The sequence below is a fragment of the Rhinopithecus roxellana genome, chromosome 8 (genome assembly GCF_007565055.1).
Source record: "Rhinopithecus roxellana isolate Shanxi Qingling chromosome 8, ASM756505v1, whole genome shotgun sequence".
In the NCBI taxonomy this organism is placed as follows: domain Eukaryota; kingdom Metazoa; phylum Chordata; class Mammalia; order Primates; family Cercopithecidae; genus Rhinopithecus; species Rhinopithecus roxellana.
In genome coordinates, this window is record NC_044556.1 from 115873463 (window position 1) to 115899819 (window position 26357).

At 40.6% G+C, this 26357-nt stretch overlaps 1 protein-coding gene and 1 pseudogene across 1 annotated transcript in view; one reads left to right on the top strand and one right to left on the bottom strand.

Moving 5' to 3' along the window:
- The window catches only part of TMCO1 (transmembrane and coiled-coil domains 1), a 42120-nt gene extending 25403 nt beyond the window's left edge, over window positions 1-16717 (bottom strand). The window contains exons 1-5 of the mRNA XM_010373370.2: window positions 16483-16717; window positions 15988-16065; window positions 7442-7501; window positions 1916-1962; window positions 126-193 (exon numbers count right to left, since the gene is read on the bottom strand). Coding sequence (XP_010371672.1) covers window positions 126-193; window positions 1916-1962; window positions 7442-7501; window positions 15988-16065; window positions 16483-16552 — 323 coding nt within the window. The 5' untranslated portion in view covers window positions 16553-16717. The remainder of the gene's footprint in view (window positions 1-125; window positions 194-1915; window positions 1963-7441; window positions 7502-15987; window positions 16066-16482) is intronic.
- Window positions 16718-18479: 1762 nt separating this feature from the next.
- Window positions 18480-20070, top strand: LOC104670185 (annotated as a pseudogene).
- The last annotated feature ends 6287 nt before the right edge of the window (window positions 20071-26357 follow it).

Here is a 26357-nt window from a genome sequence, read left to right on the forward strand (position 1 = left end):
CCTTGCAACTTTTCTTTAAGTTTGAAATTACGTCGAAATAAAATATTACCCAAAAAATTCATGCTAACCCATGTACAAATATAGAGTAATAGTTATTAGTCAAAAGCATATAAAAGGACACTCACATGGAATTGAACATTCCCATTAGGGCAGTAAAACAAAAGCCAATCGCAAACATGGATTTCATTCGAACCTGTAATGAGACAAACAAATTATCATTTTACACCAAAAAAAACACATCTAAAGCATATCTCAAAAGTTTTGGTTTCATGTCATTTTTTTAAAAAAGCACTCTTAGCAGTTCAAGACCAACCTGGCCAACATGGTGAAACCCCATCTCTACTAAAAATACAAAAAATTAGCCAGGCATAGTGGCAGGTGCCTGTAATCCCAGCTACTTGGGAGGCTGAGGCAGGAGAATCTCTTGAACCCGGGAGGCGGAGGTTGCAGTGAGATTGTGCCACTGCACTCCTGCCCCGGTATACACAGTAAGACTCTGTGTCAAAAAAAAAAAGTACTCCTTAGCAAAAAGCTATAGTTGTATGTTGGCTAACCCACCCTTCACCTCCAATTCCTCTTCTTGCCGCCCAGTGAGGAAGAATATTGGGGTGACTTTGTGGCCCAATTCTGGCCAATGAGTTAATAAGTACTGGCAAAAGGCCCTCAGTAAGTAAAAGAGAACTAACTATTGCACAGTTCAGGTGTCCTGTGTTAAATATATAGAAGTTAAGTGAAAAATTAATCAAGCTATATAATTAGCCTATATATGCTTTAGGAAGACATGCTCAAATAAAGCCTACTCGTAATAAATAATGAGGAAATTGGTAATGAAATCACTCTTCCTTATACTTCATGGTATGCCAGATACTGAGAACAAAAGGTCTCTTAAAGAACAGAAGAGCCCGGCACAGTAGCTCACACCTGTAATCCCAGCACTTTGGGAGGCCAAGGCAGGTGGATGGCTTGAGCTCAGGAGTTCAAGACCAGCCTGGGCAACATAGCAAGACCCCATCTCTACAAAAAAATACAAAAATAAACCAGGCATGGTGGCACACGCCTGTAATCCAAGCTACTTGGGAGGCTGAGGTAGGAGGAGCACAAAAGCCCAGGTGGCAGAGGTTGCAGTCAGTCGAGATAGAGCCACTGTACTCCAACCTTGGTAATAGAGCAAGACTCTGTCTCAAAAAAAAAAAAAAAAAAAAGAAAAAAAAAAAAGAAAGGGCAGGGTGCAGTGGCTCACACCTATAATCCCAACACTCTGGGTAGCTGGGGCAGGAGGATCCATCACTTGAGCCCAGGAATTCAAGATCAGTGTGGGCAAGATGGCAAGACCTCATCTCTACAAAAAAACATTAAAAATTAGCTGGGCATGGTGTACTCCTGTAGTCCCAGCTACTTGGGAGGCTGAGACAGGAGGATCCCTAGAGCCCAAGAATTCACAGTGGCAGTGAGCTCTGATCGTGCTACTACATTCCAGCCTGGGTGACAAAGCAAGACCCTGTGTCTAAAAAAGAAACAAGAACACAAGACAGTAATAAAAGCCATTTATAATGTTCCAACTCCTATATTGGGATTACACATATCACCATAAAACCAAAGATTCAGCATTAACATAAGCAAGAAAAAGAAAATAAACTACTTCATTTGAAAACCTAAGAGGGAACTAAGAACTGTGTGAAGAGGACAAATTATGACCTCTGAGACAGTCTAGAAAAGCTACTTATAGTATTAAAATGGAGTTTAAGAGCAGGAGCATATTTTCACTTCCATGTGGTCCAGGAACACCCATGATATTATTTATAGCCTTCACAAGTGATAAATTTCTGAAAAGGTGAGTGCAATGCACTTGATGTAAATCAGTCTTTTGCTAAAAACATTATGTGGTTAACCAGAAAGTTATATTTAGGTCTCTTACCATTGATAGATCTCTGTTGTTATTCTTCAGTTTCTCTTCTTGTCTCTCTGCAATGAATTAATGAGATGGTTAATACATACAATGCTGAGCACAAAGCAGCTGTTAAATAAACTGTCACTGCTTGGTGATTACAAAAGTACTCTATCTCAATATCATCTAATAAGATGATGAAAACACCTGGGATAGTATACATTTTGTACTCAGAAGATTCAAATTCAGCAGAGCACCAAAATATTTCAATTTAAATAAATACAATCTTTAGAGTTTTTTTGAAATTACGTCTGGTATTAGATGTCTTAACTCTGTACATTAATATATACGCTTATGTTACACCAATAGGAATTGCCAGTTAATTTGTAAGTATAACATAATGATTGTACTTAGATGTCTCAAATTAGTTATCCTTCTCTTAAATTTTCTCCCTTTTTTCAATTTCTCTAAAATGGCATATAGTCTAAAATTATAAGCCACTTGATAGGATGAACTTAAAATTCAGGTTCTAGCTGGCCAATCCCAGCACTTTGGGAGGCTGCAGTGAACACCACTTGAGGCCAGGAGTTCAAGACCATCCTGGGTAACATAGCAACACCCTGTCTCTACAAAAAATTTACAAATTAGCCAACCATGATGGTATGCCCCTGTAGTCCCAGCTACTGGGAGGCTACAGTGGGAGGATTACTTGAGCCCAGGAGTTTGAGGCTGCTGTGGGCCATGAACGCGTCACTGTGCTCCAGCCTGGGCAACAGGGTAAGACTCTGTCTTAAAATAAAAAAACAAAAAGCTATGCATTCTCTAAGTAGTGAATTTTTAGAATACAACATCTATGAAATTTGAGAAAATTTCATGGAAAGAATAATCTGGAAATATGCAGAAGATACATTTATATTTAGAATGATTTATTTTTCCAATGTGACTAGCAAAAGGGAAAATTAAAAGTCAGAAAAGGAATACTCCAAAAATGGAGGTACATTTCTTGTGGCTACTGGAATAAACTAGCAGCAATGATGACATCCATCTGACCACAGAGTCAGTAGACCTTCAGCTAATCCAAATAACATAGAAAACGACCTAGAATGAATGTATAAATTCAGGGCCCCAAATATATTAAATTTCAAGAGCTTCCTCTCATATTTAAATCCAAGTCATGAAGAAAAAAGGCCAGGTGTGGTAGCCCACATCTGTAATCTCAGCTCTTTGGGAGGCTGAATTAGGAGGACTGCTTGAGCCCAGGAGTTCAACGGCAACACAGAGAGACCCCATCTCTACAAAAAACTTAAAAATTAGCCAGGCATGGTGGTATATGCCTATAGTCTGAGCTATCGAAGGAAGCTGAGGCAAGAGGAGTTAGGGGTTGCAGTGAGCCATGAACATGCCATTATACTTCAGCCTGGGCTGACAGAGGGTAACCCTGCCTCAAAAACAAACACAAAACAAAACAAGAAAAGAGATACTTATCCCACTCAGCCAAGCTTCAGAATGTCTGCCCGCCCTTTCCCACCCACCTTCTGGGGATATCTGCCTGGCATCATACCTTGTTGAAGGGTTAGCCTCATGAAGATTTATAACATCCTCTATCCTACTACTGCTGACCCAAGAGGCAGTCAAACCATAGGCTCTCCCATGACCTATGGCATAAAAAGATCAGCTGGACCAATTAGATTCCCCTCTCAGGAATTTATGCTAGAAAATTTTGGTAAAATAAATCAATTAACTATGGGAACAGAAATAGAAAAGTTATAATATAGTACTGGCTCCAAAACTTAATTTGCCTAAGAATTATATGGGCAGCTTGTTTAAAAAAAAAAATAGAAAAAAGTAGACTCCTGGGTCCCACATCCAGAGATCCTGATTCAGTAAAGTCTGGGAGTAATACTTGGAACGCTTCATTTTTCGTAACTATCTCAAGCAATATTGATGTAGGCAGTCTATAGATCACACTATGAAAATACTGAGATAGAACCCCAGGACACAAGCATCTGGAGCAGATATTCCTAAGGGGTTGGCGGCGGGGAAGGACACAGGGAAGGTTAGGTGAAGGCAAAAGCTGAATGCCAAAAAAATTAGTGAAATCTTACAGTGAAGATTCCTGTCTGACGTTTTCTCAAGACTTGCTCTGCTTGCAGGACTTGCTTTACCACGGTTCCTGCCTTCCTGGAACCACTTAGTTCAGCTTTGCCTGAGTTTCTCACCACGTATATCCTTCAAATAAACCCCTTATGACTTCTTTATTTGGAATACAACAAAACAAACTATATATAAAATTCATATACCAAAAGTAAATTCATTTTTCTTCTTTTTTTTTTTTTTTTTTTGAGACGGAGTCTCGCTCTGTCACCCAGGCTGGAGTGCTGTGGCCGGATCTCAGCTCACTGCAAGCTCCGCCTCCCGGGTTCACGCCATTCTCCTGTCTCAGCCTCCCGAGTAGCTGGGACTACAGGCGCCACCACGTCGCCCGGCTAGTTTTTTGTAGTTTTTAGTAGAGATGGGGTTTCACCGTGTTAGCCAGGATGGTCTCGATCTCCTGACCTCGTGATCCGCCCGTCTCGGCCTCCCAAAGTGCTGGGATTACAGGCTTGAGCCACCGCGCCCGGCCATTTTTCTTCTATAAGAGGGAAATACAAAATAGTCAAAACATTTGCTTCTGAAATTAAGAACTGGGAATATCAAATCTTCAGTTAAAAAGCAAAAGACACTTCCACTGCAGATTAATGGTTCTTTCAAGGACTGTTATCAAAGAGCTTCACCTAGTGAAATCAATGACATTTTGCTTCTCTGGAACACTGAATATTGCTGACTGCTTCCCTCTTACTGAAAACTCCCTTCTTTCAGTGCAGTGGCTTTACTCTTTATGCCCCCTTTTTCCCCAGATACTATATATATATACACATTTGTAAATAAGCTCAAGTGAGGAATCTGGGCCAAGAAAAAGTAAGGGTTAGATAATAACAAAACTATAGAGGATCCGTACATAAAAATACATTTAATTGGTCCTATAAACTTGCTGGAGATGAACAGCAAATCTCATTCTAGGCTTATCAGCAGCCAATTCAAAGGAAAACAAAAATCAGTTTGAGCACAGTGTCAGTAAGATAAAATAAATCAATTACTTATGAGAACTGCTACTTTTCCTGACATTGAAAACTAATAGAAACAGTTTCCACAATTTCTTATCGAAAGACAATTGTCTAATGTTGCGGATGTTTTTGAATATATTCCATAGCAGTACTATAACAAAGTGTATGATATCTGGCTGAATTTTTCATAATAAGCCTAACAATGCAAATGCCAAGGCGAAATACAGTAAAAGCATTGTATGAAGTCCAAAATAATCCAGTTTAGGTTTACAGATTTCTGATAGTCTGGCTTAATCTAAGATTAAAATGTACAAATCTAGAGAATGGCTAGATCATCTTTCAAGTAATTCCTCATAAATATTACATCTCATAATTTCTAGTAAGATTTTGATAAGCAACTCTTCATAAATACTACTTCTTTTTTTTTGCAACAAAGTTTTGCTCTTGTTGTCCAGTCTGGAGTGCAATGGCGCGATCTCAGCTCACTGCAACCTTCACCTCCCACCTGCCGGATTCAAGTGATTCTCCTGCCTCAGCCTCCCAAGTAGCTGGGATTACAGGCATGCGCCACTATGCCTGGCTAATTTTTGTATTTTTAGTAGAGATAGGGTTTCATCATGTTGGTTAGGCTGGTATTGAACTCCTGACCTCAGGTGATCCACCCAGACGTCTTGGTCTCCCAAAGTGCTGGGATTACAGGCGTGAGCCACCACACCCAGCCATAAATACTATTTCTTATAACTTCTGATGAGATTTTTTTTTTGGGTGAGCAAACAATTCAGGGTTGCACTCCATGTTAAGATCATTTGAATTCAGATACTCTGTGTTGCCAATTTAAGGACAGAGGATAATCTGCCTTCCATTCTTATATCCCTCCTATTTTTTATAGCAAAGGTACTTGAAAGAGTTGTCCATGTTCAATGTCTTCATTTTCTCACTGTCTGCATTCTCAATGTCTGCATTCTCTCCTTCATCTATATGATCTGGCTTCTGTCCCCCATCATGCCACTGAAACCGTTTTTGCTAAAAGCACTAATAACCTCCATTTCTTAGACATTTACCATCATCATCAGGTCCTTCCTCCTCCCTGACACTCTCCTCTCAACTTCTGTGACACTACTACTTTCCAACTTATCTGGCAATACTTTTTCAGAACTTTACTTCTTCTGTTGTTCCTTAAATTTCTGTTCCTCAAGACTCTCGGCGGGCACAGTGGCTCATGCCTATAAGCCCAGCACTTGGAGAGGTTGAAGCAGGCGGATCACCTGAGGTCAGAAGTTTGAGACCAGCCTAGCTAACTTGGGGAAATCCCGTCTCTACTAAAAATACAAAAATGAGCCAGGTGTGGTGGTGCATGCCTATAGTCCCAGCTACTCATGAGGCTGAGGCAGGAAAATCGCTTGAACTCAGGAGGCGGAGGAGGTTGCAGTGAGCCGAGATCACACCACTGCACTACAGCCTGGGAAACGAGTGACACTCTGTCTCAAAAAAAAAAAAAAACAAAAACAAAACAAGCAAACAAACAAAAAAGTACTTATCATCCTGCATAGTAATCATTTATTTTCTGGTCTATTTTCCCTCTCTAAACACAGTTCATAAAAATAGAATCTTTTTCTACTTTGTTTCTCCAATGCTGTTAGGGGTAACTGACACATACAGAGTAAATGTTCAATAGCATTTTCCCATAGAATTAAGTAAACAGACCACTTAAAAAACATCCAGGATCGCTATACTAACTGAAAAACTTTAATCAGAACAGGAATTGACATAATCTAATTGCATGGAATTCTCCCCTGGGCTGTAACAGCAGTGACCTAGGTATACAGACACAGTTTCTGAAACAAATACACAATCTCACAATAATTTTTTTCCTAATTTCAGAATCAAGAAACATCATAATGTATAAAAACAAGTCATATACAATCCTTATGAATTGCCTTTTGGAAACAGAATTACTTAAATTCTAAGTTATACTAAAAAACTAAAAACATATGATATGTTCATTATTTCTCCAAGTACATCAAAATTACTCAGAAAATTTCCTACCCCTTGGTGGATTTCCATCACTAGTCAATACTCAGTAAGGAAGCCATGGAAACAAAGAATACAAGTAAGACTTAAGTGGAAATAATCATCTTAGATATAAAAAAAAAATATGCTTTTACAAACTATGCCAAAAACCCTCAGCCAAGTTCAAAAGCCACAACTGTCATTTTACAAAACTCAAATTCCAAAGCTAAGAGCAAAAATAGAGGAACTGCTTAAATTTGTCCTGTATACCTCACGAAATGGGTAAGAATCAAGTGAGATAAAGTACGCACGTGCTTTATAAACCATAAAATCATAGAAATGTGAGTTATCACTGTTAATAATTTTATTATAGTTTCATTATCTAAGGATTAATTTTTTTCCAAGAAAAACCAAATTTCATTTGACCAATATCTCATCTTACCTATTTTCTTTTTCTGTTGTCGACCAGCTGACTCTGTTATTGTTTCCTTCTTCTTTTCCACTGTAAACAACATAGTAACACAGTAAAAATTAACTGGACTATACCAAAGGAACAAAGGATGCTTTATTACAGCTGAACCAATGAAAAAAGCTTGCAAGAAAGTTACACAGTGACTGATTATGGTCATGATTAAGTTAACTGGTCCACTCTCACAGCTACTGATGGTAAAAGGTAGATGCAACATTCTAAGAATGAAACAATTATAAGCATCATTAATCAAATACCCATAAAGAATTGTATTGATACGATCACAATGAAAACAGACTATCAGCTGAGGATGATTACCTTAGCTAGCGTCAAAGCACAATTTTCAAATTCTGCTCTCTCAGATAACTAGGTTAATTGTAATTCCATTATCTTATGACAAACGGTAGAAATTTATTCACTCAGTTATTCGCTGCCTAAATAACTCTAAGCAGATGAAAAAAATATGCTCCCTACCTTCTAAAGAATACTGTAGTCAGGGGAGATAATCAAATGACAATTACAGTAATGTGACAAGATAGATATATGCACACTGCAGGAAAATCAGGAGAGCCAGAAAAGCGAAGACCAGCCAGACGCAGTGACTCACACCTGTAACCCCAGCACTTTGGGAGGCCTAGGCGGGAGGATCACCTGAGGTCAGGAGTTTGAGACCAGCCTGGCCAACATATAGTGAAACCCCGTCTCTACTAAAAAACGTACAAAATGGCCGGGCGCGGTGGCTCAAGCCTGTAATCCCAGCACTTTGGGAGGCCGAGATGGGCGGATCACGAGGTCAGGAGATCGAGACCATCCTGGCTAACACGGTGAAACCCCGTCTCTACTAAAAAATACAAAAAACTAGCCGGGCGAGGTGGCGGGCGCCTGTAGTCCCAGCTACCTGGGAGGCTGAGGCAGGAGAATGGCGTGAACCCGGGAGGCGGAGCTTGCAGTGAGCTGAGATCTGGCCATAGCACTCTAGCCTGGGTGACAGAGCGAGACTCCGTCTTAAAAAAAAAAAAAAAAAAAAAACGTACAAAAATGAGCTGGCGTAGTGGCATATGCCTGTAATTCCAGCTACGTGGGAAGCTGAGGCAGGAGAATCACTTGAACCCAGAAGGTCGAGGTTGCAGTGAGTCAAGATCGCACCACTCCACTCCAGTCTGGGTGACAGAGCGAGACTCTGTCTCTCAAAAAAAAAAAAAAAAAAAGACCAATTTTGCTGATGCATTTCAATTACTATCAAGATTACATAACAATAAGCTTTTGAAAAAGAAATAGTGGACCAGGCCTGGTGGTTCACACCTGTAATCCCAGCGCTTTGGAAGGCCAAGGCAGGTGGAATACGAGGTCAAGAGATCCAGACCATCCTGGCCAACATGGTGAAAACCCATCTCTACTAAAAATACAAAAATTAGCTGCACGTGGTGGCACATGCCTGTAGTCCCAGCTACTTGGGAGGCAGAGGCAAGAGAATTGCTTGAACCCGGGAGGCAGAAGTTGCAGTGAGCCGAGATCTCACCACTGCACTCCAGTCTGGCGACAGAGAGAGACCCCATCTCAAAAAAAAAGAAAAGGAAAAGAAATAGTGTAATGTATTTATATTATTTTTCTATATTTAATCTCCTGTAAATGGACTAGGGATATGTCAAAAATTGCCTTTACTTAGTTTATTTATATTATCTGTTACCCATATGATTTTAGTATGCTAATAGCAAACAGTACGGTATAGGTATCATTTCTAAAACCTACATTAAAGAGAATTAGCAAGTAGAACTCTTTCCTTTAGTACAGGAAGTTTGTCCCTGAATTCTAAAAGCAAAATTAGTATCACTGCTTTATCTAAGAATTGTAAAATTCAATTTAACTCCAATATTGCAAATGAAATTTAAAGGGTTGGCCAAAATAAAATGTGATTTATGTGATTTGTGTGTGTGTGTGTGTGTGTATGTGTGTATAGTTTATGTATGTTCTGGGAAACTGAGTAACAGATACTGTTCTAGGTAAACAAAAAGATAAGATATAGGCCAGGCATGTGGCTCACACCTGTAATCCCAGCACTTTGGGAGGGTGAAACAGGAAGACTGCTTGAGCCCAGGAGTTTGGGATCAGCCTGGGCAACATGGCAAGACTCTGTCTCTATAAAAAATTTAAAAATTAGCTGAGTGTGGTGACACATGCCTATAGTCCCAGCTACTCAGAAGGCTGAGGCAGGAGGAGCTCTTGAGCCTAGGAGCTTGAGGCTGCAGTGAGCTGTGTTCGCTCCACTGCACTCCAGCCTATGAGAGAGTGAAATCCTGTCACCAAAATAAAATAAAATAAAACACAACATCATGTATGTGGAAAGAGAGAGAGAAAGATTTTGAATGAACATACTAGTGAGAGATCATAAAAGAAAAATGTCAAATTTCACATTTTAAGATGTTATAAAAACAACATTTTATGTCGGGTGCAGTGGCTCAGGTCTGTAAGCCCAGCACTTTGAGAGGCCAAGATGGGAGGATCGTTTCAGTTCAGGAGTTCGATAGATCAGCATGGGCAACATGCTGAAACCTTGTCTCTACCAAAACTACAAAAATCAGCCGGCCATGGTGGTGCACTCCTGTGATGCCAGCTGCTCAGGAGGCTGAGATGAGAGGATCACAGGAGCCCAGGAAGTCAACACTGCAGTGAGCCATGACTGGGCCACTGTACTCCAACCTGGGTGACACAGTGAAACCCTGTCTCAAAAAATAAATACATAAAAAATAAACATTTTTATTAAAATGTTATAAGGATAACATTTCAAAAGACAAAATGGATTTAGAAAACACTTAATGTTTTATTCTTTATCATTATTATCAAAGAAACAAAAATATTTCTTTCCCACCCCAGAAGGACTATAACACAACTACTTGGCAGTTAATCATGACCACAGAGAAAACAGGGCAATAAAAAGACAGAAGGCTAGAGAATAGAAACATAAGACAATTTCATAAACATTAGTCTGGTCCTCTCGCAGACCAGATTGAGACTAGATAAACTGTTTTTAGGGATACATTAATCTAAGGTTTTTCAAACTTCATGAAGTTGTGATGAAACCTTGGTTGTTGATATTTATTCATCAGAATCTTACCTGACAACAAGAAGTAGAAAAGTCAGAGTTGACAAAAATAAAAGATGTCTACTATGAAATGCATTTCTGTCCATGACCTGGTATTCCTGCCTTCTGAATTCCAGAGTTCTGCCAAACAGTTTATAGATTATTCTAAAAGATTTATCCTATTTTACCGTAAACAACATAACTCATACTTCACAGCAATTTATACTTAGTAAATGCTCTCAAATTAACAAATGTGTTATAAGAATCAAGTTATATATACTGTACTCTAATCTTTCTCATTTATTGAAGTATCCTTTCATTAGTATATATTATAATAGTAACACAATAAAAGGAGACCCACTGATATTCAGAGTACGTCTATAAGCCCAGTGACCATCTGAGTCCACCAACTTACTATCTGTAAGAAAGCATTTTCTTTTGCTAAAGGCAGCTCAGTAGGACTGCTTTTTGGTACCAGTATTCTTTTAAAAATGCCAAGGACCAGATCAGCACAAGCAAAGTAACCTATATCAAATTCTGATTCAAACCTCTTTATATTTTTTGATATTCTTCAAAAACCCTACAAACTTCCCTTGCTTAAATTCCTACTAAGTATCAGAAGGAATTCTGTATTTGCAATTAAGACATTTGTTCAAAGAGGAAATTTACCTTATGTTTTTCCTTTTTAATATTCCTCATGCTAAACATAATAGCTGTGCATTTGATTATACATTCCAGAGACAGAATTTGTGGCCACTCATTTCATATTGTACTTGCTATGGTAAACTCAACACATAGCAAGCAATCAAATATTTCAATTGATCATATAAAAAAAAATAATACATGCTTACTGAGTTTTGGTAGATTATCCGGAGTAGAGGACCTAAGACCACAAGAAATGCCATGAGTCATTCCAATCATCAGCCTACCTCATACTTACCTTCAAAGGAAGTATATGAAGAAATTATAGTAAAATTGCAACTATAGACGTGTAAACTGGCAAATGTATTACTTTGTTTTGTTTTTGTTCAAGATTGGATCTCACTCTGTCACCTCGGCTGGAATGCAGTGGCCCAATCTCCCATCTCTGCTCACTGCAAACTCCACCTCCTGAGCTCAAGCAATCCTCCCACCTCAGCCTCCCAAGTAGTTGGGACCACAGAAACACGCCACCATGTCAGGCTAATTTTTTGTATGTTTTGTAGAGGTGGGGTTTTGCCATGTTGCCCAGGCTGGTCTTGAACTCCTGAGCTCAAGCAATCTACCTGCCTCAGCCTCCCAAAGTGTTGGGATTACAGGTGTAAGCCACTGTGCCTGGCCTCAACGGTATTACTTTGAATTGCAGTGTACAGTGAAGGAGACTTCATTTATTTCTATAATGTAAATAATTAAAGACAAGGCAATATCATAGATACCAGTGAAGCTCAAAATCTATAGGGCAAATCCATATTATATAAATATTTAAGGTATGAGTATATTCAAACAAATGTGAAGCTAAATTTGTTTTGTATTTCATAAAACTACTCAATGATATAAATGACATGAAGAAATGCATACAGGGATGTCATTGCATGCTGCCAACTAGCATAGGATCGTAGCAAAACAATTTTTCACAAAGAATATATGTGATATTATGCTATACAGATAATTTATTCAATATACATTTATCAAGTATCTAATATGTGCCAGGCACTGCATTAGGTACTGTGGATACAATGGCCTTTGTCCTCATAGAAATTACAGTTTTGTTGAGGAGAGACACATTACCCTGATGACCATAATCATATATAGGTAAAACTGCAATTGTGACAAACACTCTAAGGAGAGGTATGTGGATAAATCATAAACTATGATAGGAAGATTTGGCCCCGTCTGGGAGACTGGATAAGGCTTTGAGATCTGAAGAATGTGTAGGATTTTACTAAACAAAATGAGAAGGGAAAATTATTCCAGATAGGAGGAACAACAGATACAAAGTGCCTATAGTAGGAAACCATAAGACTAGCCCAGAGGACAGAAAAAAGGCATGAATGAATAGAGAACAGGGAGCAAGAGAGAACATGATACAAGACGTAGCCAGGAGAAGGGAGGGTGGTGCCGTACCATGCTGGACCTTACAGGCCACATGTTTATCCTAAAGCAACTGTGAAGAAATTGAAAGGTTTTAAGAAAGACAAGTAACATAATCAGATTTGTGTTTTAAAACATTACCCTAACTCGGGAGGCTGAGGCAGGAGAATGGCGTAAACCCGGGAGACAGAGCTTGCAGTGAGCTGAGATCCGGCCACTGCACTCCAGCCTGGGTGGCAGAGCAAGACTCCGTCTCAAAAAAAAAAAAAAAAAAAACATTACCCTAGATGCATTATAGGGGACAAATTTGAGTGGGTGCAGGTGGACCAGAGAGGAGGTTACTGCAGCAGATTAAATGAAATATAATAGAAGTTTAGACTAGGTGGTGGTGGGAGAAATGGAGAGATGTGAAATGATCTGAAAACTAATCAGGAAAACAGCAATAGGGCTTGGTAATGGACTGCATATATGGGGCAAAAGAAGAAAGCATTCAAATCAATAAATGTTTATTAAACATTTACTATGTGCCAGTCAGTGTTCTAGGTAAACAGGATACATAGGTAAACAACAACAAAGAACCCTGCCCTAGTGGAGTTTTCATTCTAGCAGGTAGAAATACACAATAAACAATAACATGATAAATAAGTAAATCATACAGTATATTAGAAAGTAATAAAAGCAACAGAAAAAAATAGAACAGGGTAAGGAATATTAGGAGTAGGGGAGACTGGCAGGTTGCAGTTTCAAATAGAGTGGTCAACTTAAGCGTCAGAGGTGATGTTGGAACAAAGATTTGAATAAGGTAATAGGATTAGCCCAGCACATACTGTAGGGAAGAACATTTCTAGGCAGAAGGAACAACCACTAGAAAGAACCACTCTCAGCACAGAGTATGGCCAGTATGTGTAAAGAACAGCAAGTTGGACAGTGTGGGTAAAGCAGGGTAAGTGAGAAGAAAGAATATCAGAGTGGTAAAAAGGAAGCTCTGTAGGCCATTGTAAGGATGCTGGCTTTTCTGCTGAGTGAAAGGCACATGACCTAATAGGCTTTTAAAAAGATTATTCTGGCTGTCATCTTGAGAACAGACTTCAGGAAGACAGGAACGCTTGTTGGAGACTGTTGCAATAATCCATGCAAAAGATCACAGTGCTTAGACCACAGTGGTTAACACTGGAGCTAATGAAAAATGGTCAAATTCTGGATATCGGAAGCTCTCTGAACCTTTACTGGTTTGGGGTATTTCCCCAAAAAGGAGACCCCACAGTATCTGCAGACAGACTAGATATGGGTTTTAAGAAGAGTAAAAGATAACTGCACAAGAATTATGGCCTAAGCAAGTGGAAGGACAGAAATGCCATAGACCAAGATAAAGAAGGCTACAAATGACACAGGCTTAGACATGAGGAACAAGTATTCAATTTGGGATGTGTTGGGATTGAGATGTCCACCAAACATTCTAGCTGAGATAACAAACTGATGCATTGATACGTGAATCTTGAATTAAGGAGAGAGGGTTACATAAATTTGGGAGTCACTGGCCAATACAGCTGAAAGGTAAGTTCACCAAGGAAGTGAATGTAGAGAAAAAAACCTAAATTTCATGTCACCCCCAACAACAGGAGGTCAAGAAATGAAACCAACAAGTAAACTGCAGAAGAATGATCAGTAAAGGCTGGGCACTGTGGTTCATGCCTGTAAATCCCAGCACTTTGGGAGGCCTAACCAGGAGGATCGCTTGAGCCCAGGAGTTTGAGATCAGCCCTGACAACAGAGCAAGACCTCATCTCTCCAAAATATTAGCCAGTCATGGTGGCGTGTGTCTGTAGTCCCAGCTACTCAGGAGTCTGAGGCAGGAGGATCACTTAAGCCTGGGAGGTCCAGGGTGCAATGAGCTGTGGGGGGGTGACAGAGTGAGACCCTGTCTCCAAAAAAAAAAAATTAAATTAAATTAAAAAGTAAAAAATAAAAAAAGGATGGCCAGTAAGATAGAGAGCAGCAAAACAGAGAGTATGGTATCCTGGAAGCCAAATTAATAAAGCATATCAAGGTTTCTGGCTTACACTACTGGAAGCATGGAGGTACCCATCACCAAAATAGGGAAATTCTGGAAGAGTATCTTGTTTGTGAAGGTAAAGATAAGGAGTTTGGCTCAGATATGCTGAGGTACATAATCAACATTGAGTAAATGAAGTAACAGTAAGCTGTAATTTTAAAAGTCTGAGTCTGGTCTCTATTCTTTGTTTTCTCTGTGACGTAAGTTGTCATTATCATCCTGAGGCTCAGTTTTCTTTCCTATGACATGGAAGTAATATTTATACGAGTGACCACAAATGGTTGCTGTGTGGATCAAATGTGGTAATTTAAGAAAAAAACTTCAAATTCCTATGAAGATATAAGAAAAAGTCACAGAATACAGAAAGTTGTAGGAATTCTAAGAAACCAAAGCTATATTTAATCCTTATAAGGGAGAAAAGAACAGAGAAAACTAAATCAGGCCTATAAGGAACCATTTACCTTGTACCTTTAGCTGAGTCCTGTGGAATTCCTGCTTTATTTCAAAGGTAACAAACCCTTCTTGTTTTTAATCTTTTCCTCAAACACCTCTTCAACTTCCTAACCCAACTGAAACCTGGCTTATCTCTGAAGACACCACTTACCTTGACACCAGTCATAATGACCTATTATCCTCCAAACACGCCTTAAATGTTAAGATTTCCGTATTTTTGCTCATATGTTATTTCCTTTACCTGGAATTTCCTTTCCCCATTTCATTCTCTATCCAAATTCTAACTACCCACAAGGAACTGCAAGGCCATCAGCATTATGAAGGCTACCATGGTTCCGCATAACTGAATGAAACCGCTTCTTTTTTTCTAAAGACAAGTCTCACTCTATTGCCCAGGAGGCAGTGTAGTGACACCATCGTGGCCCACTGTGGCCTCAACCTCCTGGGCTCAAGGGATCTTCATGCTTCAGTCTCCCAAATAGCTGGGACTATAGGCATGTACCACCATACCCAGCCAATTTTTTTTTGTAGAGATGAGGTCTCCCTATGTTACCCTGGCTGGTCTCAAACCCCTAGGTTCAGTCCTGCCTCAGCCTTCCAAAGTGCTGGGATTAACAGGAGTAAGCCACTGCACCAAGCTGAACCTCTTCTTTAGAACCACCACAGCACAAAACATGTATCTGCCACGTCCCCCACTTCCCTCTAGTTGGTATTACACATTTTGCATAAAAGTCTTCTATTTCTGAATAGGCTTCAAGTCAGGTTCATCTTCGTACCAGCTGGTGCTCTTAAAATATTTACTGTGAACATGGACTTAATGAGCTTGACGTGTTGAAATTATTTCTAATGTGTTGTCACACTCACATTTTTTACTCTGTTTTTCCACTTCTGCCTTCAGTCTCTTGTACTTGTCTGTCCTGTAAACCAGGACCCAGGTTATGCCTAAAACAGTAAAAGCAACATGTTAATAGAGAAATGACTGGAACGATCACAACAAACTATTAGAGGTTACTGTTGGAGAAGGAGGGATTCCAACTTTTTGCTTGGTATTTACCCATGGTTAACTTTTTTCAAAGGTTAATACAACTGACTCTTCAGCCAAAACAACAGTAACATGATGTGAAGGTGTCTCCACAATTACACAAGTGAAATCTACCTGAGACCAAAGAAAACTCGGCAATCGACTCCACACTCCCCTCCTGCTCCTCCTGTTCACGAGTTGCCCAGAGATGCCCTGGAGTAGAGTAGATGAGCCTCTCTAGCAAGTAAGGCTCGCGATCTTTCCCCTGGAGGCACAAGGGACCCCGGGGCCCTTCCTCCCGGGGACTGATCAAACGTCTGAGAAATAGCCGCTCTCACCTTCTGCAAGCAGAGCCGTGCACACAGAGATAAAAACGATGAGGAGAGTGTCCGCGAACATAGTGCTCATCTCGCACCTTCGTCCCTGCACTCCCACTCGCCAGGGGGAAAGCGCTCTAGAGCCAGTAAAAGTGAAGCGAAAACGGCTTCCGTAGACTCCACCACCACAGAGTAACAGACCAACTCTGACAGCCCGAAGATCGCACTTCCGCTTCCGGGGCACAGCACCGGAAAGGCTCGTGTCTGAGAACGGCGTAGCCACGAGAATCTAGAGGAAACGAATCCGCAAATCACTGGAGCTGAAGGCTGGTACTCAGACCGAATCTCGCGAGAATTGGAACTATTTCAGACCCAGAGCAAGATAGTGGCGGCGGCGAACTTTGCCCGGTAGTTTTTACTGATTGGGGTGCTGGCGCGCGCCTTTTTCTCGGCCAGAATCAGTAATTGGGATAGTCTTGGCTTCCATCTCAGCTGCACTTCTGTGATCGTAATATTAGTTTAGCTTGGATTTGCCGTGAAGTAAGAAGACTGACTTCCGCAAACGTACTGAACGCCTGGGTGTAGGTGCCAGAGCAAGGACGTGCAGCTGGGGCCGCGAAATGAGTTAGTTGTGGGCCGCTGGCCTCAAGGAGCGAATTGTCAGCGCGAGGAGGAGAAGCTTGTGCATACGCTTTGATAAGGGTTTTAATAGAGGTATTACCACAGTGCTGCGTGACACGGTTGAGAGGGCGGTCAGAAGAAACTAACGAAAAGAATTGAAGCAGTGCCTTAGGGGAGTAGGAGTGCTTTTGGAGAAAGCAAAGGACTTTCTAGGCAAAGTGGAAGTCAAAGCACGGATGCCTGAAAATTCATAGTGTGATAGTGCAGTGAGTAAGTAATGTGTCTAGAGAAAGGGTCATAAACCCAGATGCCTTAATTGGCAAGAGAATATAAATTACGTTATGCAAGCTGAGCCTAAAAAAATGGTGGAAGGTACTATGATGGCTAAGGGAGCACTAAGTTCATCTGAAAGGAGAATTTGATACCCAAATCCAACCCATTTCTCTCGGAGAATGAGCACCCAGTTTCTGAGATGACTTCGTTTCTCAGGAAAATCCAGAAATCCAGGGTTTTATGTGAAACTTCAATTTATACATGCTGGTAACTAATTAAAATTTAAAAATGCCTCAGCAGCGTGGTTTCAGCCATTGTAGACGGTTTCAGCTTTTTCAGACTGGGGTGTGTGTGTGTGTGTGTGTGTGTGAGAGAGAGAGAGAGAGTGAGTGAGAAAACTTGGAAGCTGGCGCCGGGCGCGGTGGCTTACGCCTGTAATCCCAGCACTTTGGGAGGCCGAGGCTGGCGGATCACAAGGTCAGGAGATCGAAACCATCCTGGTTAACACGGTGAAACCCTGTCTCCACTAAAAATACAAAAAAATTAGCCGGGCGTGCTGGCGGGCACCTGTAGTCCCAGCTACTCGGGAGGCTGAGGCAGGAGAATGGCGTGAACCCAGAGGCGGAGCTTGCAGTGAGCTGAGATGGCACCACTGCACTCCAGCCTGAGCAACAGTTCCAGACTCCATCTCAAAAAAAAAAAAAAAAAAAAAAAAAAAAAAACCTGGAAGCTGGCTGAGCTGTATCCTCTTGTACTTCCTATCATTGGTGGGGTTTTGTTTTTTGTTTTTTGTTTTTTTGAGATGGAGTTTCACTCTTGTTGCCCAGGCTGGAGTGCAGTGGCACAATCTCGGCTCACTGCAGCCTCTGCCTCCAGGTTCAAACGATTCTCCTGCCTCAGCCTCCCGAGTAGCTGGGACTACAGGCACCCACCTCCACACCCCGCTAATTTTTGTATTTTCAGTAGAGACGGGGTTTCGCCATGTTGGCCAGGTTGATCTTGAACTCCTGACCTCAGATCCACCCACCTCGGCCTCCCAAAGTGCTGGGAATACAGGCGTGAGCCACCGTGCCCAGTCCTCATTGGTTCTTTTAAACTCTACTGCACTTAAATATATAATTCTCCTAAACACTACTTTTGACCTTTTTTTAGCTTTATGTGCATTTCTTGTCTCCTAGACTTAGCAGCAGAGACCCTATCTCCTTTGTAAGAAATATTATCGAGCTTCTACTATACGTCAAGAACAGTAGTAGGCAGTGTACGGTCAAAAGGATGGTTAAGAGAATATTCCTGACTTCCAAGGGCCCAGGGAGATTATACAATAGAATATAGGTATTATAGAGATTCTTATAATGTTGAGGAGAACAAGATGTGTTCTTCCTGGGGAGTTGGAAAGGTTTCAAAAAGATCATATTTGAGCTAGACGTTGATTTGAGCAGTTCAGACAAGGATAGATTTTTATTCACCTTTGTATCACCCAAGGTAAGTGCTGAGATAACAGTAAGAGCATGATCTTGGAAATCGACCTGCTTTTAAATTCTGGCTCTGCCAGTTACTTGACAGCAATCCTAGAACCTGTTGTTTAGCATCTTTGAGCCTTAAAAATGGTGGTAACATCAGCTGCATAAAATTGTTATGAAGATTGAATGAGGAAGAGTATATTATAAAGCATTTCAAGCAGTGCTTGGCACACACAATTCATCAAATTCGACATGCTATTCATTGTAAGATGCATCATTATTTTACTACTAAAAAGGAAAAAATAATTAAACCATGACATACCATTGATTGTAAGATGAATCCCATTCAGAGATGTTAAAATATGAACAAATAAGAAAATATGAAATATATTAATAAGCAGTTAAGTTATTCCTGTGTAAATGTTTGCAGCCATGGACTGCTAGGATACACTTCTAGGGTAATGATGTCATGACACTATGCCCCTTGTTTAAGAACAGTGCTAGAGACAAGTTCAGATAACATCTTTTCTAGATTCAACTAGTTTTCTTTGTCATATTCCCAAATTCTCTAAGCTCTCAGTTGTACTATCTAATTTTTAGATTTAAAAGTTTTCCCCATGAGGACAGCTCTCCCAAAGCTCATGACCTCCTCCGGTCTCTAGTACAATAGCAAGACTTTTGTCCTGGGACTTAATTTTACTATTCTCTTGAACCTATTTTTTTTTCTAGTTTATAATTGATGTTGTGGTACATCTTCAAGTAACTTTCTGTGAAAGGTGAATGGGAGCTAAGCCTGTTCTTACGTTATTAGTAGAATTAGTAACAATAATATTGTTGTGAGAGTTCCGCGCGGCGCCAGCCCTTCCGCCATGGCCGCCACTGGAGAGCAGTAGCCATGGCTCTACGCTACCCTATGGCCGTGGGCCTCAACGAGGGCCACAAGGTGACCAAGAACGTGCAAGCCCAGGCACAGCCGCCGCCGCGGGCGTCTGACGAAACACACCAAGTTCGTGCGGGACATGATTCAGAAGGTGTGTGGCTTTGCCCCGTACGAGCGGCGCGCCGTGTAGTTACTGAAGGTCTCCAAGAACAAATGGGCCCTCAAGTTTATCAAGAAAAGGGTGGGGACGCACATCGGCGCCAAGAGGAAGCGGAAGGAGCTGAGCAACGTATTGGCCGCTATGAGGAAAGCTGCTGCCAAGAAAGACTGAGCCCCCTCCCCTGGCTTCTCCCTGAAATAAAGAACAGCTTGACAGAAATAATAATAATAATAATAATAATAATAATAATAATAATAATAATAATAATATTGTTGTTGCTTTGGGGTTTTGTGTTGTAGAGACAGGGTCTGTTGCCCAGGCTGGGTCTCAAACTCAGGTTCAAAGCAGTCCTCCTGCTTCAGCCTCCCAACGTGTTGGGATTACAGGCATGAGCCACCATGCCCAGCCAATACTGTGCTTCATTTATTTTTATTTATTTATTTAGTTAGTTAGTTATTTTATTTTTGAGATGGAATCTCACTCTGTCGCCCAGGCTGGAGTGCAGTGGCACAATTTTAGTTCACTGCAATCTCCGCCTCCCGGATTCAAGCAATTTTCCTGCCTTAGCCTCCTGAGTAGCTGGGTTTACAGGCATGCACCGCCACGCCCAGCTAATTTTTGTATTTTTAGTAGAGGCAGGGTTTCAACTTTTTGGCCAGACTGGTCTTGATCTCCTGACCTCAGGTGATTCACCTACCTCGGTCTCCCAAAGTGCTTGGATTACAGGCATGAGCCACCATGCCCAGCCCAATACTGTTGTTTAAATACACAGTACTAAGCTAGGTATTGTAAAAGACTGTAAGAGAATTATAAATCCCTGCTTACCCTCAGGTTTGAAACAATATGAACTTTACCTTTCAATTTTAGTCCCACTACATGTAAGCTACCTTATTTTTAGCAAGTTATTTAATTTATCTGAGCCTCATTGTTTTAAATCTGTAAAGTATAAATACAAATATCTACCTTCAAGAACTACTGTGAGGTTTGTATAGGGTTGAGAACAAAGTTCTGGATTCAGACTACCTGTCTTCAAATCCTGGCTTCTCCATTTAACTAGATGTGCAATTTCAGGCAAATTTTTCACTATACCATGCCTTGGTTTTTCTGGAGTGTAAAATGTCATAATAGTATGTAAATTTAAAGGATTTTATTTTTTTAAAAGTATGTAAGGAAAGTGTTTAGAAGGTCCATGGTCTGTCTGTTCTTGTTACATGGCCAGTAACACATTACTGTTACGTTCTTTTTATTGGATATTCAACCACTGAGCACATAATACTTGAACTAATTTTCTTATTTTATTCATTTTCCCTGTGCTCATTTCTTCAGTAGCTTCAGTTACCATTTATCTGCTGATAATGCATAAAATCTTATCTGAGCCCAAGTTCTTTCCAGTGTCAGGCCTAGTAGTTAGCCGCTCACTGAAAATTTCCATTTGGATATACCAAAATCAATCCATTGTGTTCTTTTCCCCAAACTCCATATTCCCTTGTTCTCTTAATGAGTAGCACCACCATCTAACTGGTTTTCAAGCCAAAAATAAGGGAACTATCCTCAGTAACTCCCTCTTTATCTCACATGTTTACTTTGCAAGTTTCATAGATTTCCCCCTTTTCATATCTTTTTTTCACATCTTTCAGTCTCCTCTAGTACACCTCAATTCAGTTCATCATTATCTCCACTTGTATTACAGCTTTCTAACTGGTCTCCAGTTGTATACCCAATTCTGTCCCCTTCAGGCCATTCTTCTCATTTAGGCAGTAGTGATCTTTGTCAAATACAAAGATGACTGAGTGTGGAAGACTGGGAAGAAGAAGGAGTTAGGGGCAGCTCCCAGACTTTTTTCTTGGATACCTGAACAAATTCATATCAGAGAAAACAGGAAAGGAATCAGGTTTTTATGAGATTTCTCTCCTACTGGGCTAGTAGGACTAGATGAAGGCCTTCAGAAACCCTGGGCACTGAGAAGATCATGAGGTCTCTTCCCAGATATAATTAAAATACTAAGGTGAAATATATTTTTAATTATTATTTTTGAAATCTTATTTTTTCTAAATGTTTTCCCTCTGAGTCCATGTGTGTATGCCCTAAATACATGTTTCATCTGCTGGTTGGATAATCCTGTACTGTTGTGTTTTTTTTAAGAGACAGGGTCTCACTGTGTCATCCAGTCTGGAATGCAGTGACTCGATTGTAGCTCACTATGACCTTGAACTCCCAGGCTAAAGCAGTCCTCAAGCAATCCTTCCACCTCAGCCTCCTGAGTAGCTAGGAGTAGCTGATTAACTAGTGTGTGCAACCACGCCCAGCTAATTTGTGTATGTGTGTGCATGTGTGTGCACGTGCATAGAGCTATGGGTCTCACTATGTTGCTCAGGCTAGTCTTGAACTCCTGGCCTCAAGCAGTCTTCCTGCCTTGACCTCTCAAAGCAGTGGGTTAATAGGTGTGAGCCACTGCTCCTGGCTGAGCACTGTTTCTTTAGGACAGAGACTGTGTTCATTGTTGCATCTTCAGCTTTTGGAACATGGTCAAGGACAGAGAAGTTGCACAATTTGTATTTATTGAATGAATGAATGAAACCTTTGGGAGAGAAGACAGTGGGTTGGAGAAATATCTTGAAAGAATTGGAAATTTTAGGTAGACCTTGAAGAAAAGGTGAAATTCAATTAGGACACAAGCAGTGATTAAAAGCATTGAGTTGGGAACAAAGTGGTAGGATGTGGGAGTTAGTGTGTAGTAAAAACAACTAAAATATAGAAAGAGATTATATATTTGATAGAAACAGGATTGACTAAAGTGAATCCAGGTTGTATCTGTAAGAGGTCCATGGTTGCACTTTATTTTTTTTGTTTTTGAGACAGGGTCTCACTCTGTTATCTAGGCTGGAGTACAGTGGCATGATCTCAGCTCACTACAGCCTCCGCCTCCCAGGTTCAATTGATTCTCCTGCCTCAGCCTCCCATGCAGGGATTACAGGCCTGCACCACCACACCTGGCTAATTTTCGTATTTTTAGTAGAGACGGGGTTTCACCATGTTGGCCAGGCTGGTCTTGAACTCCTGACCTCAAGTGATCCACCCACCTCGGCCTTCCAGAGTGCTGGGATTACAGGCCTGAGCCACTGTGCCCAGCCAACTTTATTTATTTTTGAGAAGGGGTCTTGTTCTGTCACCTAGGCTGGAGTGCAGTGGTGCAATCATGGCTCGCTGCAGCCTTGACCTCCCACCTCAGTCTCCTGAGTAGCTGGGACTACAGGTGTGCACCACCACACCCGGCTAATTTTTGTATTTTTTGTAGAGATAGTGTTTAGCCATCTTACCCAAGCTGGTCTCAAACTCCTGGCCTCAAGTTATCCACCCATCTAGGCCTCCTACAGTGCTGGGATTACAGGGATGAGACACCACGCCCAGACTAATGGTTGAACTTCAGGAGAGCCATACATCGTCTCCTGATAATGCATGCAAAACTTCATGTGTGCTTTTTTTTCTGAGTTGAAGTGTTGTAGTATTCATCCAATTCTCAAAGGTGTTTATAAATCAGTAAAGGTTAAGAATCATTTATGTTGTGCATTTGAAAGACTAATAGAAAGGCTTAAGCTTAATGCTGTAGCAAATTAGTCTTCAAAAATTGTCTACTACAGCACTCATTAGGAACAGAAGAGAGGGAATGAGACCCTAAGATTTAGAGATGAAGGCTGAAACTTAGGACTTTATATTTATCCTAACATCCTATGTAAATGTTACTATTATGGGACTGGTATTAATGCTTCCTTATAAAAAGATATTCCGCCTCATCAGTGATCAGGGAACCATATTTGGGACCAGTCTGTTCAACTGGCAAAAATTAAAGAGGCCATCATATTGGAAAGGAAGAGGTAAAATGATTTGTTTACAGACAAGATGATGTTTTATGTACAAAACCCTAGAGATTCCACCCATAAAACCCTGTTAGAACTACAAAACAAAGTTGCAGGATGCAAAATCAGCACACAAAATTTAGTTGCATTTCGATGTAAAATTTAAAAAGGAAATCTTAAAAATTCCATTTACAATAACATCAAAACTAAAATACTTATGAATAAATTTAACCAAAGAGGCAAAAACTTGTATACTGAAAACTACAAATGTTGCTGAAAGAAATTAAAGATACACAAATAAGTGGAATGATGCACTGTGTTCATAGATTGAAACACTTAATCTTAAAATGTTAATACCACTCAAAGTGATCTACAGATTCATTATGTAATCCCTGTCAAACTCCCAGTGACATTTTTTCAGAAATAGAAAAATTCATCCTAAAATTTATATGAAAACTCAAAGTACCCCAAATAGCCAAAACAATTTTGCAAGAGAACAGAGCTGAAGGTCTCACACTTCTTGATTTCAAAATTTAACTATAAAGCTACAGTAATCAAAACACTGTAGTTGGAGGGGTGTGGTGGCTTACGTCTGTAATCCCAGCACTTTGGGAGGCTGAGGTGGGCAGATCACGAGGTCAGGAAATCAAGACCATCCTGACTAACGTGGTGAAACCCCGTCTCTACTGAAAATACAAAAAAAAAAAAAAAAAAAAAAAATAGCCGGGCATGGTGGTGGGCACCTGTAGTCCCAGCTATTCGGGAGGCTGAGGCAGGAGAATGGCATGAACCTGGGAGGCAGAGCTTGCAGTGAGCTGAGATGACACCACTGCACTCCAGCCTGGGCAACAGAGTGAGACTCCATCTCAAAAAAAAAAAAACACAAAAAACAAACGAAAAAAACCACTGTAGTCCTGGCATAAAGACAGACATATAAAATAATTAACCCAGAAATAAACCCTCACATATATGATCAATTGATTTTTGACAAGGCTGTCAAGACCAGTCAATCAATGGAGAAAGGATATCCAGTTTTCCCCATTTTTACATGTGGAAATCCAGTTTTCCCAACACCATTTATTGAAAAGATAATCTAAATGATAATCTAAATATCTAAAAAATAAATAATCTAAAAGATATATGATCTAAAAATATCCAGTTTTTGTGGCCATGTGCAGTGGCTCACACCTGTAATCCTAACACTTTGGGAGGCTGAGATGGGTAGATCACTTGAGGTCAGGAGTTCAAGACCAGCCTGGCCAACATGGTGAAACCCCATCTCTACTGTAAATGTAAAAATTAGCTGGGTCTGGTAGCGGGCACCAGTAATCCCAGCTACTCAAGAGGCAGAGGCTCGAGAATCGCTTGAATCCAGGAGGTGGAGGTTGCAGTGAGCCAAGATCATGCCATTGCACTCCAATCTGGGTGACAGAGCGAGACTCTGATTCAAAAAAAAAAAAAAAAGATATCCAGTTTCCCAACACCATTTATCTTTTCAATAAATGGTGAATTTTGCACATGGATAATCCAGTTTTCCCAAGATTTATCTTTAAGATAGCCACAGGCAAAATTAACTCAAAATGGATCAAAGACTTAAATGGAAGTGCTAAAACTCTTAGATGAAAACGGGAAAACCTTCATGACATTGGATTTGGCAATGATTTATTGAATATAACACCAAAAGCAAAGGCAACAAAAATAAATTGGATTTAATCAAAGTTAAATTTTTTTTTTTTTTTTTTTTTGAGACGGAGTCTCGCTCTGTCGCCCAGGCTGGAGTGCAGTGGCGCGATCTTGGCTCGCTGCAAGCTCTGCCTCCCAAGTTCAGGCTATTCTTCTGCCTCAGCCTCCCGAGTACCTGGGATTATAGATGCCTGGAACAATGCCCGGCTAATTTTTTGTATTTTTAGTAGAGATGGGATTTCACCGTGTTAGCCAGGATGGTCTCGATCTCCTGCCCTCGTGATCCGCCCACCTCCGCCTCCCAAAGTGCTGGGATTACAGGCGTGAGCCACCGCGCCCGGCCTAAAAATTTTTATTCATCAAAGGATACAACAGAGCGAAAAGGCAACTCATGGAATGGGAGAAATATTTACAAAGCATATATCTGGTAAGGGATTAAAATCCATTATAAAAACATTTTAAAATCCTTCAACTTACTAAAAAAAAAAAAAAATTCAAATATGGGCAAAGGGCTTAAACAAAGGTTTCTCCAAAGAAGATAAACAAATGGCCGATAAGCCCATGAAAAGATGGTCAACTTAACTAATTAGGGAATTGCAAATCAAACCACTTCACACTCATTAGGATGGCAGTTATTAAAAAAACAAAACAGGGCCGGCTCAGGGGCTCATGCTTGTAATCCCAGCACTTTGGGAGACCGAGGTGGGTGGATCACGAGGTCAGGAGTTCAAGACCAGCCTGACCAATGTGGTGAAACCCTGTCTCTACTAAAAATACAGAAATTATCTGGGTGTGGTGGCATGTGCCTATAATCCTAGCTTCTCAGGAGGCTGAGGCAGGAGAATGGCTTGAACCCCGGAGGCTGAGGTTGCAGTGAGCCAAGATCATGCCACCACACTCCAGCCTGGGCAACAGACCGAGACTCTGTCTCAGAAAAACAACAACAACAACAACAAAAAACAAGT